The sequence below is a fragment of the Vespa crabro genome, chromosome 7, assembly GCF_910589235.1.
Source record: "Vespa crabro chromosome 7, iyVesCrab1.2, whole genome shotgun sequence".
NCBI lineage: Eukaryota > Metazoa > Arthropoda > Insecta > Hymenoptera > Vespidae > Vespa > Vespa crabro.
The window spans coordinates 8,318,270-8,339,054 of NC_060961.1; the positions used below are offsets into that span (position 1 = coordinate 8,318,270).

The following is a 20,785-nucleotide window of genomic DNA, read 5'->3' on the forward strand; positions in this document are numbered from 1 at the left end:
AAATATTTATGATATGTGAAATTCATTATCATAGCTAAATAAATTAGTATATACATATATATCTACATAAATATATGAAGAAAATTTGATATTTGCATATGAAAAAAGGGAGAGAAAGATTCTAACAATAAGTTTTATTACATAACAGGTTCAATAATAACAGTTCTGAAATATATTTATTATAAAACTTGAAATATTTTGATTATTGTTAATATACACAAGAAATATTAAGATCAATGAATATATTTCATCAATGAAAATAATATAAAATAAAAGAATTATATATTCTTAATATTAAAAATAAATAAACGTATTCTCATGTTAAATACTGATGCTAAATATTACTAGTCTTTTAATATTTATTTTACTTAAACATTGTGCTATTATTACAGAAGCTGTGGTAAGCAAAATAGAGCAACTGAAATAAAAACACTAATATATTTAAAACCAGTATCTTTATCTGATCAACTAACTAAAAAACCTTCGACTTTAATAACACGTATTAATAATTTGAACAATTTCATACTTATAGAATTTAACAATAATATCTATTTTACCAATTAGCAAATAGTTATATATGTAATAATAATAATAATGTGAACTGAAAAAATTCAAATCCAGTATGAAAAACAATGAATATAAAAAAATTATCGCACAAAAATAATTTTATTGCAATATTCTCAAAAAAATCACAATACATAAATCCAAAGCACATAATCATCATAACGATGTAATGTAACGTAAGCATCATATTTGCACCTTTAATCGAAATTCTATATACGTTACTGTATCGTTTTTTCTTAAAATTAAATGCTATTAAAAAGAGTCATAAATTAAAAGATTATAAATAAAGCATTTTTAAACAATGAAAAATAAATTCAGATTTCAAAAGATATATATATATATATATATATATAAAAACTGTATATATATATATATATATATATATATATATATATATATATACATATATAAGTATATCCTCGTTATAATAAAAATATTGAACGAGACGAATTTGACTGACGTGGTGTTACGAGGAGACAACAACGTGAAAAAAGTAGTCCCACGATAACATAGAACTACTTCTATGAATTACCTCATTCTTACCTTTTCTCGCAATTTATAACTTTTGTAATAATATAAAAATGTTCGTATTTTTTTTTCAACACTATCAAAAATAATTGTAAGTTATATGTAAAAAATATATATGGGCATACATATCGTTAGACATTTCGAGGAAGTACGTTGCCGCACTTCGGCATACGGTCAAATTTTTTCTCGAAAGTTCAATAAAACAAATTACCTTAAATTCTTCTACAGTTGAAAATCGTTGACAGTTACGAGATGTACATTTATTTATCAAAAACAAGACAAAATATAATAATTTAACGTTTCAAGGAATTTTTACAAGCAGAGTACGCACTATTTATACGTCCATATGCAGCCGATAGTTCCATGTTTTCGTGCGACCAACATGATTTTCGACCAATAGAATCGTTTTACGACATTGCCAAATTGTCTCTTCAAATTATATAGAAAACGTTTACAAAGAGTACAGTAATATATAAAATTTCAAAAAATGCTGAATGGAGGAATAGATTTCTTTGGTACGATATTTAATCTAATTTTATATAGAACGTATTGGCAAGAATATTGTATCGTTATTATCATTATAACCTCTAACGAGAAAGTTATTGTACTTACATTACAACGATCTTTTAATCATATTTTAATCGTTTTCAATTCGTCTAACAATCTGTATCAATTAACGTAGTAAAGCATTATTGAATATTGATATAATTATTCAAAAGCATAAAAAAATCATTTGGATATCATAAAATTCAATATAATCAGAGAACGGTAAGGAACGTACAATATACAGAATTGACTGCTTCAACGTAATTACGTAAACTTGTTTATTTTTGTCTTATGTACGTTTAATATTTAATGCTACGTGTTATCATGGTGGAATAATGATAGAGAAAGATAATGAAAGCAATATGGATAGAGTAATAAATGAATAATAAAGAGAAAAGATGTGATTCAGTACGGGGGAAGAAGGAACCTTTCGTGACGCCTTCGGTGTTGAGCTTATATGAGAGCCGGCAACACTGTTACGCTAAAGACGCGGAACTTCGACCAATCAGAGAAAAGAACAGGATCTAGGCGCGCAAGGTCGACTACGCAAAAGTCATTTGCTACGCGTTCGCCCAACACGTGCGAGCACAATTCTTCGCGCAGTGACCGTTGCGCGCGCGGCGTCCTCCCCTTCTAGCATTACTCCGCTCCACTCTCGTTCGACACGCACACGTCCATCGTCGGTGGCCCCGTATAGACGTCCTGTCGAGTTGAGAATCCGTTAATATCAAACCGATCGCCATGGCGGAAGAATATCTGTACGGTAAATATCGAAAGTCGAAGGAACGTGATCATCGTTCATCGTTTATTTCGTCCTATACACGGTTACTTTACGAGAGAAATATTAGTTATTCCATCGAGACGCCGGCTAAGAGCTTTCGGCCATTGTGATGAGGATCCCTATTGTCCGCGAAAACTACGAGGGAATAGCGCGCGTTTATCGTTGAAACTTTATTATATATTTCGAATATCTTATTTGATCTATATATTACGAATGATGTGCGAGGTTATACCAGACATCTATTGCATTCGAAATTCGTGAACATCGTGTACTATCGTGATTTTTTGTGTTTCTTTAGGAATCGTCCTTGAGGGAGCAAACTCAACCGAGGTATGGGATCCCGAGCACAAGAACGACGATGCAGATGGTACGAACCAGCATGGTTATGGAGCTGATCAGAAGCTCATCATCAAAATGGTAAGTCTTCGAGAATTTCGGAGATATAAAAGAAGGCGATACGCTTTCTCCCTCTCTCTTTTTCTCTCTCTCTCTTTCTTTCTTTCCATCTCTCTCTCTTTCTCTTTCTCTATCTGTATGTGTAACGCTCGTGCGTCGTGACTCTACACGTACACACACGCCGATTCGTCGTCCTTGTCGATTATACGATATATTTTTTTTTGGCTTTGTTCTAAACTCAAAGGTGGTATTCATCCTAATTATAAATCGACGCATTTGAGCTCTTTCATATTTTATGGATATCTTATATATCGTGTGCATGAAATGTTTTCTTTCTCGATTGCTATAATTACGTATGATTTTTACAAGCCAATTACGTTTGTCTCTTACGCGTGTCGTCACATTTCTCGAACGAGAGAAGAACGTTGCCAATATATTCGGCGTCTTTCGTTATACATATTTTTTTTTTCTTTCTTTTTTCTTCCTTTTTGCCAGAGCGCGCTAGGAGCCTCCTGCAACGTTTTACGCGCGAATCTTCAATGCATTAAAGAAGCATAGATGAGAATGGGAAAGAAAAATTTTTCTCACGAATTCTATGCCTCTTTGATATATACGGTTCAAGAGGTTTTACGTACATCTATCTCGAAATTTTTATCATTATGTTGATGGATTGTATATTTCAATCTGTATGATGATTCATCGAGCATTTATAGATGTTCGAATTTCATATTAATCGTAAGAGATCAGAGACAACGAAAAGTCCCTATCTTTCGCGGTTAAAACCGCAATGCGTGCCTATGATCGTTCATAACCTATACTACAGCGCTTCGATAGTTTATTTTGTTTCATGAGTCTCGATAAAATTTCTTATCGTTATATGATAGAATAATTTGTTTTTCTTTCTTTATTTTTCCTTTTTTTTTTCTTTTTCTACATTCGACGATTACTCTGGTGGACGAACTTACTTTTTTTTTTGTATATTGAATTTTATTGCATGAATGTTTAATGCTTGGCGCCATTTTTCCTTACAATGGCTTCGCCCTTCCCCCACCTCCGACAGGATCCTATTATACCGAAAGGGAGATTATAACGGAAATTTCGGTATGCAGGTAGAAATAGGGTTGAGATACAGTAGATGTATTTGTCTAAATTGAATTGAAACTACAATGAGTTCTTGGCAGATGGTCTTATTTTATATCGTATTTTAAAAAGAAAAAGAAACATTAAGAAAATTTTTAATATATAATTATTATGTTATTGGTTAATTAACAGTTATATATATTATTAAATATTACATGACAATATTTGCTTATATACGTTTTAGGCACTTTTAGGGCCAGAAGCAAAGCCTGGAGAACTCAATGTACTACAGGTCGAAGCGACGGGACTTAAAGGACCTATGAAAACCCCTATTGCTCTTTTAGAGATGGGAAAGACAGCGCAAATTATTCTTGATCTTAGTTTTCCTGACCCACCAGTTACGTTTACCTTGGTTAAGGGTAGCGGGCCTGTTCACATAGTAGGACACAATCTTCTTGGTAAGAAATAAACAAAAAAATATTTATTTTATATATGAAGTTCATTAAGAAGTGCGACATTTATGATTTAGACGCCTTCTATCTGTAGAAGCATCAATTTACCATTTATCGATATAGCACTGTAGTTCTTTCAAAAAATTTTTATTTGGATAATTTAATTCAATTTGAAACAATTATAATTATAATATATATAGTGATATATTTATTTTATTTGAAATTATATTTTGTTTGTAGGAACACACATGGAAGAATTTGATGATATGGATGAAGAGTTAGAAGATGAAAATATTGATGATGATGATGATGAAAAGGTATGAGAAAATAATTTAATTTTCAAAATATTAATTTTATAGATTATATGATGCATGCGAAATTAAACACTCGTCTAAAAACTTGGTCTATATGAATTAGGATCTTTGAATTATTAATGAAAGAATAAACGATAAAGAAAAATCAAATTGTTTAAAAATATTAAACGCACATACAAGATATGGGTTTATGTTATCCGTCATGAGCATTATGCACTTATTTCTCTTCCAAATCGTACATTTGTTCTGCTTTTTTTATGTAGCAATGAAAACAGCAATGTCTTATAATATTATAAATACATTCATTAGGAATGCAATTTCAGGCACCTCAAAAGAAAAGAAAACATTCTGCAGAGGGTAGAAAAAATGGCACCAAACGTGCCAAGATGGACGAAGCAGTAGACAAGTAAAAAAAAGAATAAAAAAACATTTTAAAAGGCTAAAATGTTTTAGTCCCTTATAAACAGAACTTCCATTAAAAGTATTTTTCAACTGTAAAGTGTATTACTTTAAAAGTATAAAAACTTCTTTGATGAAATCTTAGAAAGGAGAGGGTTGCTTAAGAAGTTACAAACCTGGATGTACCTTTTGCGCTTGTGTTTTCATTCCTATATATCTGTTGTTTTATTTTTTGTATAATAAACTATCCAATTTTAAAACAATTGCTTTTATTCACTCTTCATATATCCTTATTTACCGATCAAGCGATAAAGGTTAGTTTCAGCGAACGTTTTTGCAGGTGGAAACTGTTTCGTAAATTGAAATGGGAAAAATGATGAAATAAGTGCTAAATGCTCATATTATATATACTAGTGATATTTGAAGATGATATTTTAGATAAAAAGTTGTTTCATTACTAATTATTTCTTTGGAAGGTATAACTATTAGTAAAATAATGTACATATTATGTTCGAGGTTAATTTGGCATTTAGCCCTAATTAAGATTATAGAAAATTCAGATGAACTTAGATTTTTGTTTCTTTATAATGCAGGATCCTGATGATGAAGAGGAAGAAGAAGATGAACCTAAGAAGAAGAATGCCAAATTAACAACTGCAGCCAAATACAAAAATCAGGCTAACAAGAACAAGAAAAAATAAACATGAGCCTTAACATAATGGAAACACAAAAACTCTTAAGTTAGGCTATTATGCGTAAGTCCATCAATTATCATCCGCATTTATGCGAATTTAGTATCGTTTCATTAGATTATCAGACGACACGTGTTGCGTTCCACGTTTCTAAAACACAACTGGACCAATAAAGTACAATAAGATAACAGTGTATCATGTATTCACAGAATGGTATCACGTTTTACTAGTCCACTTGTAATGAGCCATACACGGATTTAATTTAGCAGTGTAGTATTACCACTTAAGTAATCAATTTTCTTTGATTTTATATATATATATATGTATATATGTACGTATATATATATATATATATGCATGTATGTATGTATGTATGTATGTATATGTATATATATTTTTTTAATTTTCATTTTTTGCTTCCATAGCAAATACGTAGTTTCTCTGCTTGCCTTAAAGAAATATCCCTTATGCTAAATTGTATTAACTATATATGTATAATATATGGAGAAAAAACTTGTTAATCAGAAATTATTTTTTTGACAAAATTTTATGAAATTTGAACTGCTAAGGGAGATCTTTTGAGACAAGTGGCTAGAAGCAATTCTTTTACTTATCTCGTTTCTAACGACGTTGAACCTACATAGATGCGTTTAATGTTCTTTCCTTATTTGATACATGTAAACTATAAAAAAAAAATTGTTATTTGAATCCGGAGGTTTTAATGACTGAACTTTGTACGATATCATAGAGAGAAAAAAAGAAAAAGAGAATGAGAGTTAATTAAAAATTATGCGGTCATTCTTGGTCCAGTTGTTGTTCGTTAAACTTGTGGAAAGCACAGACGAACTTGCAGTGAAAGAGACGTACTTGTATTTACTTTCTGTCTTCTCTGATACCGTGTTCACATAAATACACTTCCAACGATGCAACAAAAAATATATTATCTTATTGTAGCCATGTAACACGATTCAGAAATAGTATGTCTTTTTAAGAAATTGCAAAGCTACTCTATCAGCCAGTGTAATTTATTATTTTCGTGTGTACAAGATGGGGGGAGAAAAGGAGAAAGTTAGTCAAGAAGAAAAACCCTTATACCGCAGTGTCATTAATAATTGTTAAAAAGAAAGAAAGAAAAGAAAAAAGATAAATAACATCAGAATATTAAAAAAGGGAAAAAGCATATTCACGCGTCACCTCGATATTCATTCCATTTGATGAAAGATAATAGAAGAGGAGTTACAGGTGTACTACACAGTGTGATGCTCTTACATCAGTATCATATGCAGAAGAAGTATATGTGAAGGGTGTTTGAAATACCCATGCGATTGATAGTAGTCTGTACACCTATTTTGTACATATACGATACACAATAAAAAATTTCACAACTTTTAATCAGTATTGCATGAGTAAAATTCATTCGAGTATACCTCCCCAGCAGTGAGAGTGTATGCTACTTTATATAAGGGAGCTTATTATCTAACGAATTTTTTTCTTTATATATATATATAATATATATATAGAAAAAATAAAAAAGAAAGAAATCAAATATAAAATATAAAACGCGTTAATTAGCCTTCTTTTTGTATTTGTGATTGACCTGATAACGTGTGTTTTTAATTGCGATTATTATGAAAAGCGGTGTTTGACGAAAAGAGCAGTTTCTGTAAAAAAAATCAGTGTATTACAGATGAAATAAACATTTTTCTAAAATATATGTAGAAACCATCATCATAGTAATAATTTTTACGTTCGTTACTCTTATACACTTTTACGTAATCGTAAATTAATAGTTTTTTTATACGTAATATGTATTTCAGTATATGTATTGCAATATGTATGCTTCGCTCGAGTGTCAATTTTTTGTCATATTGAGAATGTCAACTTTGATGATTGTAACCTTTTTTTGAGATGTTTCAATTTATCTTCCCTTTTTATGTAAGAAGTGAAATGAATCTAGATCATTTGATTAATCCGCATTCAAGATCATTTTGAAATTTTAAGGAAGTGAACATCTTCGAGAAGGAGTTCTGAATAAGTTTTGCCATTTAAATTGATAGATATTATATGCAGAGTTCTCAATTAAATGGAACTTCTGGGTCTAACGTTACAGGCAATCAAATTTTTTTAGAAAAATCAGAATGTAATGCAACTGAAAAAGAATCGAAGTCACTTCGTAGACAAGTGAGTTGCATTTTGTTATCAATCAAAGATAGTAAACAAATTATGTATTGTTGTAATCTAAGTCCTAAAGTGTTTAGTCGCATATTTGTGTTCATAATTGAACTACTGTCATATATTTTTCATTTTGAGATATTTTTTGACATGTTCGGATATAAATTATTTGAAAATTACATTCTAGAACAAGAAACAGAAAAAAATCAGTATATTTATACTTGGAAAAATGATTCTTTTAGATAATTTAAACAATTTTTAGATAGCGTATGACAAAATGTAGATCATTTAATATTTTAAATGACTTACAATTATATTATTTTCATAATTACCAGCTCGTATGTATGTAAAAAAAAAAGAGATAGAAAATAAGTAAAACTTAAAGTTTCATTTAAAGGTAGCAAATTTAACAGAGACCATCGCCGATCTACAAAATAGCATTTACACAAAAGATATTCAATTGGAGAACATGCGTAAGGACGGAGAAAGATTGTCAGCTGAATTAAAGAAACAACAGAGATGTAATAGAAATCTTAAACGTAAGGATTATATATAAATATATAAAGTTTATACGTACACATATAAGATTTATATGTACACATATAAGATTTAAAATAAAAACATTGAATATCATTTCAGAACAGCTGGATGATGAGAGATATTTTTATCAGAGAGAGAAGGATCACTTTTGCGAAGAGATTCAACGTCATAAAAACAAATGTACAAACAATGGGTTGAAGTTACAAGAGCAACGATGGAAAGAATTGAAGGATGTAAGAGACTCATTAGATGAGGAAAATAAACAATTGCGCGAGGAGTTAGCTGAGAAGAGTGAGATCACATATAATTTGTGTATTAAATTTCTGCGTATGAAGCATGCAAAGGACACGCTTAGACATAAGTTTGATCAGTTGCACCGGGAACACTTAAGAGTAATGGAAGAAATGATGGAGAAGCTCGACGAAGCTAGGGAAGAACTTAATGTGATTATATCGGAGAAGTTTCAAGAACCATTGCCAGTTAACAAGGCTAAATTCTTGCAAGTAAATCGTTTGGTATCAGAAGATTATTTAGGTTAATAAAAAAAGATTTGAAATGGATTTAAAGGAAATGATTTTTTAGGTCGTACAAAGAAATACTCGATTGGTTTATGAGAATGCGACTTTGAGAGTACAGATTCAGCATCTTACGCAAACTTTAAATAAATTGAAGAACTATACGGAGAAGCCTAAAGCAATTAAAGTTGATGCACGTATTATAGCGAAACTTGCTACTCAAAGTCGTAGAAGGCAAGATTCGGAAATAATTCGAAAATGTGTTGCAACGTAAGAACGAAATTTTATATTCTTGCTATAAATTAATTTGATCATTTGATCTATTAATATATATAGATATGTAAATATTTTAGATCTTGTGTTACCCAACCAGTAAATATATCGGCCAGCAATTCGAGTACAAATAACAGCAAATCGGCTGATAAAACAACAAATGAAAAAGCAGCCTCAAAGATTCGGGCTAAAGCTTGTGATAAATATAAGTTTGTAACCGTAAAGGAAGACTCTCAAGAAACAAGTTCGATTAAATCTAAAGTTGGATGTATAAAAGAGAATAAAGAAAAAGAAATGGATCAAAATAATTCCACTTCTACGACCAGTACGGATAGTACAACGGAACATTTACAAAAATATATTGAAGTACGTGACGTGTGTACGAACACGTGACAGGAGAAGTGAAAAGTAGTTTTTAAAATCGATTATATGTTAGTGATTCATGTTCGCTATTTCAAAAGGAACACCTATATTAATAAAATTTCCCTAACATTTGACGTAAATATACCTTTAAAAAAAAAAAAAAAAAAAAAGGTACAGTGAAAATATTGACAAATGTACGTTTAAATACGTTATAGAAATCCTTGTTTTTTGTTAATTATAATAATGCTTGAAGAAATGAAAATAAGAAAGTTGGAAATAATTCATTTAATCTAAAGGAATGAGAATATATTTACAAATGATTATTTTTATTATCTTTTTAAATCCTTACTATTTATTAATTTAATAAAATATAGATTAAAATGCATAAAATATGTGAATCCTCTTATTTTGTTTCTGTATGCTCGTATGATATATAATATCTAAAGATTTTTAGATTTGAAATTTTACCATATAAAAATGAAAGAAAAAAAAAATTAGCCTAAAACTTTTCGTAAAAGATTAATTGATTTTAGTAAAATGATCTAGAATCTTTTGACCGGCTTTTTATTTTAATTCGTGTCGCAATATGTCGGCCGTTTTGTTTCTTTGCGATGTTTTCTTTGGTATAATGTCGAGAGAGAAAGTGACAAAGACAGAGAAAGTGAGAGAAAGAGACAAAGATAGAGAAAGAGAGAGAGACTAATAACAAGCAACGTTTGATTTGTTTCAGGTTAGATACCGATTGGAGAAAACGTCAACTAAGTGACTTACCTACGATCAATCTTTGTCGGAACGTTGTGGTATGTCGGTAAGGAAGATTAGCGCGAGTCAATGGTAAATATTTCAAACAAATTTCAACAGATAAATAATATGTATAAAATATCATGCATATCTTTATAACATTCAAAAAAAGAATTTTATATTCAATAAAAAATGATTTATGATTTCGTAATACCATTCGATCGAAATTATAAGATATAAATATCAACGAATTTAACGACAATATTTTTTCGTAAATATTTACAAATATGTTTTCGACAATAAAAATCATTACATTCATTAAGATACTATGCTATATTTAAAAGGTATTGTTTATTCGTTGTATTCGAAAGCTGCGCTACTGCGCACAATATCCAGAAAAAATAATAAGAATTCATCTTTCGTTGGTTTGATGAATAATAAGATGACGGGATAGTTCTTTGACATAGACTAAAGCATTATTACTCGTTTAACTAATAAATTATTGGGATTTACGGATCCTATCTGTACGACAAGAGGACACAGAGAGAAAGAAAGAGAGAGGCCTTTCACGTGTAGTTTCGTTCACGGTAGCTCCTAATGTCCCTCGTATTCGGATCCGCAAAAGGCAAAAGGAACCGTACCAAGGAATCACTGTATCCTCGTCGACTCATAAATGTCATTACGAGGGACAACCGTGATTACGTTAGAACGACGTTCTGCTTGAGAAAGATAGAGAGAGAGAGAGAATAAGAGAATGAGAGAGAAAGAGTGGAAGGCCCAGAGAAGAAGACTTGCTCTCTTTCTCTTTCTCTCTGTCATTCTTACGTCGTGCCAAGCCGGTTCGAGACGAAGCCGGGTTTTAACGATCGGTCATTAAGTCGCGAAGAAAATTGAGACGTCCACCTCTCGGTGAGCTCATACCCAATTGAGTAGCGGCCTTAATACCCCTTATGTATTATCCGACAGGAGAGAGAGAAGCACCTTGTTAAACGGATCTCGTCGTCTCTCGCCTTTGCACTTGCAGTTTTTTCTTCTTTTCTTTTTTCCTTCTTTTATTTTTTTTCTCTCCCTCTTCTTTTCCGTTTTTTCTTTTCTCTTTTTTCTCTTACCGTACCCACACCCCCCTCTCCCCTCTTCCTCTCCAGCCTCTCCTCCGTAGGAATTTCATCGCTTTGACAATTTTCATTTTTTTTCTTTTCCTTTTCCTTTTTTTATGATTAAATTGAAATTAACACTTTGTCAATGATGATTTTTTATTATGCGTAAAGAGTATGTTCGAGAAGATCGTAAAAATTCGATTTCAATATATATTTATTTATAATGAAATTTGTATTAAAAATTATTTGCGAATTTATTAGTATAAATGGAACAATCGTAGATATTTTAGAAAACAGAAGAAAAAAGATAGAAGAGGAATGAAAAAGGAGTCTCTACGATAAGTTTTTTTTTTTTTTTAGCATTACAAATGATCTTCCTCGACAATTAAATCAAAATTAGCGCTTGTTAGTGGTGATTTTTATTATACCTAGAAAAAAAAAAAGAAAAAAAACACGTTCGTAGAGATCGTAAAAATTTAATTCTGATATATATCTATCACAAAATTCGTATTAAAAATTATTTGCCAACTTATTCGTTCAAATAGAACAATGGTAGACATTTTAGAAAAAAGCAGAAGAAAGAAGGAAGAGGAAGAAGAAGAAGGGAATTCCTCATCTCTCATTTTCGCACTTGCCGTTTTTGTATCATAGAAATTTCGTCTCTATGATAACTTTTTTTTCTTTTTTATTTATTTTTTTTTTTTATTAGTATTACATTGAATTTTTCCTTTTGTATAATTAAATCGAAACTTATATTTATTCTCATTTATTAATAATGATTTTTTATTATATCTAAAAAAAAAATACGTTCGAAGGGATCGTGAAAATCCTATTTCAATATACATATATATAATGAAATTTGCATTAAAAATTATTACGAATATTTTCTTGGGAACGTTACATTATAACGGACGTTTCAGAAATAAGTTAAAAGGAAAGAAAATGCAGAAATAATGAGAAAGGAGAAACTTCAGTCGAAACTCCTTTTTCTTTATTTTATATCTAATGATAAGATAACATTGCTCGTTCTTGTTTTAATAAGATTATATTCTTTTTGTCCTTTGACATCCGTTTAAGGCCGTTTAATGTCCGTTCGCACGTCACGTGGCATATTATCGTGCCTCTATCGGGCCCGAACCGTAATGGGCCTTTCGGAGCGGATCCTTGAGTATTAGCACGCCTATTGGTTATCGACCATCGGACGTCATGCGCAGCGTGAAACCAACATAAATATAGCGTTCTCCTCGACTCGAATGGGCCCGACAGAAAGAAAGAGAGATAGAGATAGAGAAAGAGAGAGAGAGGAGAGAGAGAGAGAGAGAGATAAGATTGCGTCCGTTCCGCGTGTACACCTTAGCATTATATGTATATATATGAATCTATATTGTATGTCTGTCTATCTATCTATCTATCTATCTATCTATATATATATATATATATGTGCATCGTATATGTAAGTAGATATGTACGTAAGTAGGTACGATTTCAGTGCTAACAAGTGGACACCGAACGCGTATCGAAACGCTTATGTCGTCCATTGTCGAAGATTACATCGTAATTTCTCTCCATTGTTTTGCTCTCTCGCTCCCTCGAATTCGCCATTCGTAGAGATATACTTAAGAAAATCTATTCGTGGATATATATATATATATATATACATATATATATATATACATATATATATATATATATACATATATATATATATATATACATATATATATCTCGATATATATGTATATATAAACATGGGTACTAATCGTAAGTCATTGTGGACATAGAAAGTAACTGTACTGAATGTTAAATACATTTATTTATTTTATTATGCAATATTTGTGTAGGATTATCGGATATTTCTTACCTTTTTTTCTTTTTTTACGGTTGTTGTACAAGTTTTTCTTTATTGCATCGTTTATGGATATATATATATTTTTTTATTAAGTTATATATCGTAATGATACTTAAATATTTTAGTATCATTAATATGTTTGTTATGAATTATTAATTAAATTATTTTTTGTCGTATTGTTTCTTTTTAAAGCGATATATGCTTCCATTACTTTAGCTATTAAGTGTTATGTGTTATTAATGATTAATTAAATTTTTTATTGCATCGTTTATTTTTTATTTATTTATTTTTTTACTAAGTACTATATATTAATAAAAAATAAAAGTATAAAGTAACATAATAGTTTAATAGAAGAATATAAGTAATTCAATTTTGTGAAAAATCGATCGAAAGTCTTTCTTATTCAATAAAAGGAATTAATTATTATTCAATACAACCCCCTATATACATAATCCAATTTTTATTTGCATCTATGAAAAAAAATTATGTGTTTTTTATTCAATAAAAGGAAGTAATTATTATTCAATACAACCCCCTCTATACATAATCCAATTTTTATTTGCGTCTATGAAAAAAAAATTATGTAACATGAAAATCATAATATTACCTGTACTATCATAATCATAATATACCAATTATAACATACATAAAAAAAAATCTGAATATAAAGTAATAATTCATTTTATCTATATATATATGTACACAAGTGCGCATGATTTTTAAAGTTACGTGGAGTTTTATATAAATAATTAAAGTAAATGATAAAAAATAAGAAAAAGAAAAAGAAGAGAATCTAACGAAAAAGATTTTTGAATAAACAAACAATAAAAAGTAGTAAGTGTTCGATGACTTATTATCGTATAAGTATTACACATACATACATATATACGTACGTACATATATATATTTTTCTCGCATTTTTTTCTCTCTCTTTTTTCTTTTCTTTTCTTTTTTTTTCTCTCTTGAGTCTTTTTTCTTTTTCTTTTTCGTCTTGCTCGCATAGCCAGCGAATGTACATGAATCAATATGTCCGGTACTGCTCTCCGCAGTGAGTTATCGCCAGATGCTAACGTTTCCCTTCCATAAAGGAATAATATCTGACGCTTTATTTCGACCTCGGCCATAGCTGTGGCCAGTGGTAATAGTAGTAGTAGTAGTGGTAGTAATAGTATAGTAATAGTGGTAGTGTTAGTAATAGTAATAGTAGTAGTATCAGTAGTAGTAGTAATAGTAGTGGTAGTGGTGGTGGTGGTAGTAGTAGTAGTAGTAGTAGTAGTAGTAGTAGTAGTAGTAGTAGTAGTAGTAGTAGTAGTAGTAGTAGTAGTAGTAGTAGTAGTTGTAGTAGTAGTAGGTAGTAGTAGTAGTAGTAGTAGTAGTAGGTAGTAGTAGTAGTAGTAGTAGTAGTAGTAGTAGTAGTAGTAGTAGTAGTAGTAGTAGTAGTAGTAGTAGGTAGTAGTAGTAGTAGTAGTAGTAGGTAGTAGTAGTGGTAGTAGTAGTAGTAGGTAGTAGTAGTAGTAGTAGTAGTACTTCTCTCTAGTAGACGAGAACGCTTTAGATCGAAACGGTCGATACATCGTGAGCTTCCACGGTAAATAAATTTTCTCTTATACGAATGTTCTATATAATGGTAGTAGTAGATATATACGTAGGTACGTACGTATGTACGTAGATAGTTCGTTCTTCGTTGTTTATCATTGACGTCGGTTTATCGATGTATTTCTCTTTTTTGATATTCATCATACATTTCTGAACCTTTTTCCTTATCTCCAATTTCGATATACTATATCGATATACTATATCGATATACTATATGTGTATGTATATATATATATATATATATATATATATATATATATATTTATAAACACACATACATATATATATATATAGTAATTGTATGTAGGTTTAATATGAATATGTAAATAGAAAGATTTGTTTTAATATAAAAAAAAAGAAATTTATATATTAGGGGGACCGGAAAGTAATGTCGCTTTTTTAAATTAAATTCAAACGAATAAATTTTTAACAAGTTTTTATTTTTAATCACAATCAAATATCGATATGCGCAGAAACGACATTACTTTCCGGTCCCCCTAATATATATATATATATATATATATATATATATATATTATATAATTAAATAATATGTATACTCTAATAAACATAAAAATGTAATATAGATACATACATCTAAAATATCTATAATATATCTAAATATAATTCATTTAAAAAATATTATGTTACATATTTAATACATATTTAACTTATCTACCTATGTATATCATTTTTATCTTTATAAATATATAATTTTTTTTTTTAATAAATATTTTTCTTTTCTTTTTTTATATAGATAAATACATAGATAAATAAAATAATTAATATTATTGGTTGTATCCGTTGTCGAATGTATCCTTCTATATATATATATAAACATAGAATATATGGAAGGACAAATATAATTACTTTTTTATGAAGTTGAAAACAAATCTATTCGTATTCTATTTAAATATTACAAATCAACATAACAAAAAGTATGTACTTACGTATGGGTAGTTAGACATTATGCGAGTTCTGTTCTACAATATGTAAGATTTCTTTTTCTGATAAATAAAAAGTCGATCCGCAAATGTCGAATGCATTTTCCGTCATCGTCGTAATTGAAGAAAAAAAAAGAAAAAGAAAAAGAAAAAAACGTAACGCTGTACCGACGTGGAATTTGTTTTATAAAACGCGATTACGCGCTAACCTGCCTACCGTGACTCGTCGAATAGAGCGATTTCGCGAATAGTTTAACTACACGTTAGTGTAGTCTTGAACACGATAAAAGTCGTTGAGTTTCTTGCATCGCGTGCGAGGATCGCGCACGCCCGACATTCTTCGCGCTCCGACGAAAAACTTTGCCTCCTAATGGCGGAGGTTTTTGTTGTTTGCATGGATATATCTACTTACCTCTTAAACGAAACAAAACGAAACTAAACCAAACTAAACTGAACTAAACTAAATTACAGCAAACTAAATTAAAGAAAACTAAACTAAATTAAACTGAATTTCTTCCTCCTCCCTGAATCATAAATCACGATAGATATATTTATTTATTAATCGAACTAATTGCATCGACAACGATACAACGATCGTTATTATTTAATTATCAAAAGATTGTAACGATAAATACCTTCCGATCGATATTACGATACAATCAATCGGGTGATGTTTTTAATAACATAAAATCACTTTTGGGATGGTTTAATATGAGCCTGAGATGGAAGGATGCAACATCGTCGGCCCCTACTCGTATCCTGATCTTTTTTCTCCCTTTTATGGATATATAACTAATGAATTTAAATTAATTAGGATTTTTTCCATTTTTTTTCTTTTTTCTTTTCTTTTTTTCTTTTCTTTTCCTTTTACCATCCTACACATTCTAATTTTCCTATGCGAAACAGTATAGAAAGATGTTGTGTGTAAAAAATAGAGAGAGAGAGAGAGAGAGAGAGAGAGAGAGAGAGAGAGAGAATAAGTATACGATGAGGAAGAGGGAAAGAGAAGGGTAGACGATGATAGAGAGATATAACGAGTTCGAGCGCGCGCGAAAGAGAGAGAGAGAGAGAGAGAGAGAGAGAGATAGAGGGAGTTCTCCAATCGTGCGCTTCCATTGCCCTCGACGCGTTTCAGGCCGAGCGCGTTAATTGGCCGAACCAATTAATTCCAACAAGTTCGCTCGGTGCGATTAGTGCACGGACGTGGTGGTGAGCGCGCGCACAGTTTATGTAGTAACAAACCGAGTGTGTGCCGACGGCCGATCCTGCCCCCGGAAAACGAAGAACCTGTTTCTCGTAGTCGCGAGAATGGCCCCGTAACGTTTTCTCGTATTCTCCTTTTTCCTCTCTTTCCTCATTCTCTCTTTCTCTCTCTCTCTCTCTCTCTCTCTCACTCTTTCTTTCTTTTCTCTCTCTTCTTTTTTTTCTATACACTTACCTTTCGCACCATTTTTTAGACTTATATCTAGGTAAGAGAGATAGACGAGAAGACTGATGGGTGTAAGAGAGAGAGAAAGAGAGAGAGAGAGAGAGAGAGAGAGAGAGAGAGAGAAAGACAGGGAGAAGGAAGCTAACAAAAATGTTGACAGATCACATATTTAAAGAGGGTTTTTTTCACATAGAAATTCAAATGTATGTAAGATAAACGACAGAAAGAGATTTAGAGATATTAGCATTGGCAATGTTTCTAATTGCTAATTATTATTTCGTAATAGTTTCGTATCTACGATCGGAGAAATATATTGATTTTGTGCTAAAGTTAATAAAATATAATGTCGCATTTGCATTGGATATACCCAAAGGGATATGGATGGGATTGAACAGGTAAATAGATAGGTATATCATTCAAAAAGGGATCATTGGTTACTATACATTTGGTCCATGAATTCAATTCGATATATATATACATACATACATACATACATATATACATATATACATACATACATGTATATATATGTATGTATTACTTTCTACGATTTCTTTTTTGTAAGCTACAAGTTATCGTAAAAAATTGTATTTTTTTTTCTTCATTCTTTTTTCTTCTTTTTTTTTATTCCTGCACATTTTACATCTTTCATACGTATTACTGAGTAATACATATGAAAATATTTGTAAAAGGTAAAAAGGTCTGATAAGTAAATCCCATGGATCATAGTTTAATCAAATTCAGTAGTATTATATTTATTATGTATTTCTTTTATCTCATCGCAAAAAAGAGAGGGAAAGGTAAAATATTATCGAATCTAATTAGTTGAAAGATCGACGATTTACGAATCGAAGTTACGAATACGAGAAAGATCGATTTACTTGGATAAGTTTTTATGACAACTTTAACGGGAAGAGGAATGAAAAATATTTGTAGAGAGAATTTTTGGATACGCGAATTTATTCGAAGAAATCGTATTAGAGATACGAGAGGAGAGGCCGCCCCCTAACTATGAAAGTCTCTAGAAGGTCCGGTAGGACCGAGAACGACTCACAAACTCTCTCTCTCTCTCTCTCTGTCCCTTTCTCTCTCTCTCTCTCTCTGTCCCTTTCTCTCTCTCTCTCTCTCTCTCTCTCTCTCTCTCTCTCTCTCTCTCTCTCTCTCTCTCTCTATGGTGGAGAAGGTAAGCCGGAGCTTGATTTATCGGCCAATTAGTCCACCGTACCGGGTGCGCTTCTCTGGTGCGTCTCACCTTCCAGATGATATCCCGACGAAGAGCTGGCGCATCGACTAAAACACCGAAGAGAAGAGAGCGCCAGGGCCGTAACTAGACAAGACCCTTTTATTCATCGTCTTCGTACTCGTTATACCTTAGGAAAATCGAAAGCTCGGTTAGATACGTTATTTGATGGATAGTTTATCAGAATTATTGTATTCTAGTTCTTAATTCGTGCGTTCGTAATATTCTGATGATATATTATTAAAAAGACAAAAAAAAAAAAATTGAAGAGAAACGAATATGATCTGCTACATTTTCTTTCTTTCTTTCTTTCCTTTTTTTTTAACATCCTATAATTCCGACTTTTAATATTTCTTTATTATTTGTGCATATTTTATTTAGAACGAATTGTAGATTTATTATAGATAATTTTTTCGATCGGTTGTAAATAAATAAATATTTGTTTTTTCATTTAATTTATTATATATATATATAATATTTATTATATATATATATAATATATATATAATATTTATTATATATATATATATATATATATATATATATATATATATAAGAAAAAAAATTTATACAAGCTGGAAAATTGAATTTTTCCAGTGTTATCTTGAATAACACGTAGATCAAACACGTTCATCGAAAGCGTCGTGATATTTTGTGAGACATCGTGTCCACATTTAGTTATACGTTACTCATAGCTACCGGCACGCTTTCCGTAGCTATTTACCAAGTAAATAAGTGAGTAAATAAATAAATAAGTAAGTAAGTAAGTAAGAATCTATGTATCGAACGATCTGTGTCTCGAAGGCGAACGTTCGATGCATATCGAGAGTCAACCGCGCGATTTGAATAATTGCGCGAGTCGCGACTTGCTAAAGAAACGTGCGAGCGCTTTAGTCACGATTTAGTCGTCGGAAACGCGTTCTAGGTGTCTAATGTGCGAAACTACTCGAGGAAATAAAATATTATTTCTCTTTGTACAGTTTGCCTTTTAAACGTCGAGACACGGTGCCATATCGTTTCGCTAGTCACGACTTTATGATATCTCGAATTTTATCTTAAGACAATAACACTTTTGTTCTCTTCGAACGATTAGAAGAACTGTGAAAGACAATTAATTTTCATTAATTTTTCATGTCTATAAATACGAACGTTTTTTTTCCTTTTTTGTTTTTTTTTTATCATCGATAAAGAAGCAAAATTGACCGAAGCAATTAAATTATTCGATTGGAAATTTTTTATTTTCTTCAATATGATCTAGTTTAGAAACTTGACCTTTCATATCTTAGAAAGTTTTTCAATAGTCATTTTATTTTAATGATTTATGATTGGACACTATTTTTCTTTTTCTTTTTAGATATAAATATTTTATTTATACTTATACTTATTATTATATGTTTATAGATAATATACTTTATACTAGTAATATAATATATGTAACTATATTATACAGTACTATTATGTAATATTTACTTATTTTCTTTTTTATCATAGATACCTTCTCATACGCTACATTATACGAGTATATACTTGTACGTTTCTTTGGTACATGCTAACTTTATTTCTCTCATTAGATATAACAAATTCGTTCTAGAATTATTGTTCGATGGATCGTGGCGAACGTCAGAGTAGTTCAAGTTGTCTGTGAAAAAGAGGATATTTGTTTGACACGAAGATACACATCGTGATGCCATGTTCTTGTTTATTTCTTTCAAATTTTTTTTTGATTCTTTTTCTTCCTATTTTTTTTATCTCTTTTTCTTTCTTATTTTTTTTTTATTTTTATTTTATCTTCCTTCTCTCTTACATATTCTTCTATCTCTTTTCAACTTACAACTCCATTAGGCTTCGGATCTATCCCAATCTGCGGTCTCTGTGGTTTAATGGTACAAGCCGTCCGTTGAAGTTTGTGGCACGAGCGAGCATCTTTAGCGTCTCTCTTTCTCTCTCTCTCTTACACACCAACATACACACACACACACACTTTCTCTCTCTTTCTTTCTTTCGTGGCGTCTGTCACCGTGCGCCGTTTAACGTTTAGCATCGTCTCGTGGCTAAAATAGACGGACTGCCTACTGCTTAAGCGTTCTCAGAAAAATGCCTGACGCTCGAAGAAACAAGATTAAAAGGCACTTTTGTGTGGTGTTAAAGCACCCTCGATTGTACCCTACTGAATTCTCTCTCTTTCTTTCTTTCTCTCTCTATTTCTCTTTCTCTTTCTCTAGTTTTTTCTGTGACGCTTTATCAAGACGATTTGTACGCTCAAAGGACCGTGTA

The 20,785-nt window shown here is 30.8% G+C and overlaps 2 protein-coding genes across 4 annotated transcripts; both read left to right on the forward strand.

Moving 5' to 3' along the window:
- The first annotated feature begins 2,205 nt into the window (after positions 1–2,205).
- Positions 2,206–7,150, forward strand: LOC124425322 (nucleoplasmin-like protein). Of its 3 annotated transcripts, none has more exons than XM_046965521.1 (5): positions 2,206–2,401; positions 2,718–2,836; positions 4,140–4,353; positions 4,588–4,664; positions 4,985–5,323. In XM_046965521.1, exons 1-5 carry the CDS (start codon positions 2,380–2,382, stop codon positions 5,069–5,071), a joined length of 519 nt encoding a protein of 172 aa, XP_046821477.1. In that variant the 5' UTR covers positions 2,206–2,379; the 3' UTR covers positions 5,072–5,323. The 3 variants fall into 3 exon arrangements, with proteins under 3 accessions (XP_046821477.1, XP_046821476.1, XP_046821479.1); XM_046965520.1 differs by lacking the exon at positions 4,985–5,323 and adding an exon at positions 5,654–7,150 and having other exon boundaries at positions 2,209–2,401; XM_046965523.1 differs by lacking the exons at positions 2,206–2,401; positions 2,718–2,836; positions 4,985–5,323 and adding exons at positions 3,781–3,916; positions 5,654–7,150.
- Positions 7,151–7,816: 666 nt separating this feature from the next.
- Positions 7,817–9,936, forward strand: LOC124425643 (myosin heavy chain, skeletal muscle, adult-like). The gene is made up of 5 exons (XM_046966220.1): positions 7,817–7,933; positions 8,301–8,463; positions 8,564–8,967; positions 9,047–9,249; positions 9,333–9,936. The coding sequence occupies exons 1-5, from the start codon at positions 7,817–7,819 to the stop codon at positions 9,643–9,645; spliced, it is 1,200 nt and encodes a 399-aa protein (XP_046822176.1). The 3' UTR covers positions 9,646–9,936.
- The last annotated feature ends 10,849 nt before the right edge of the window (positions 9,937–20,785 follow it).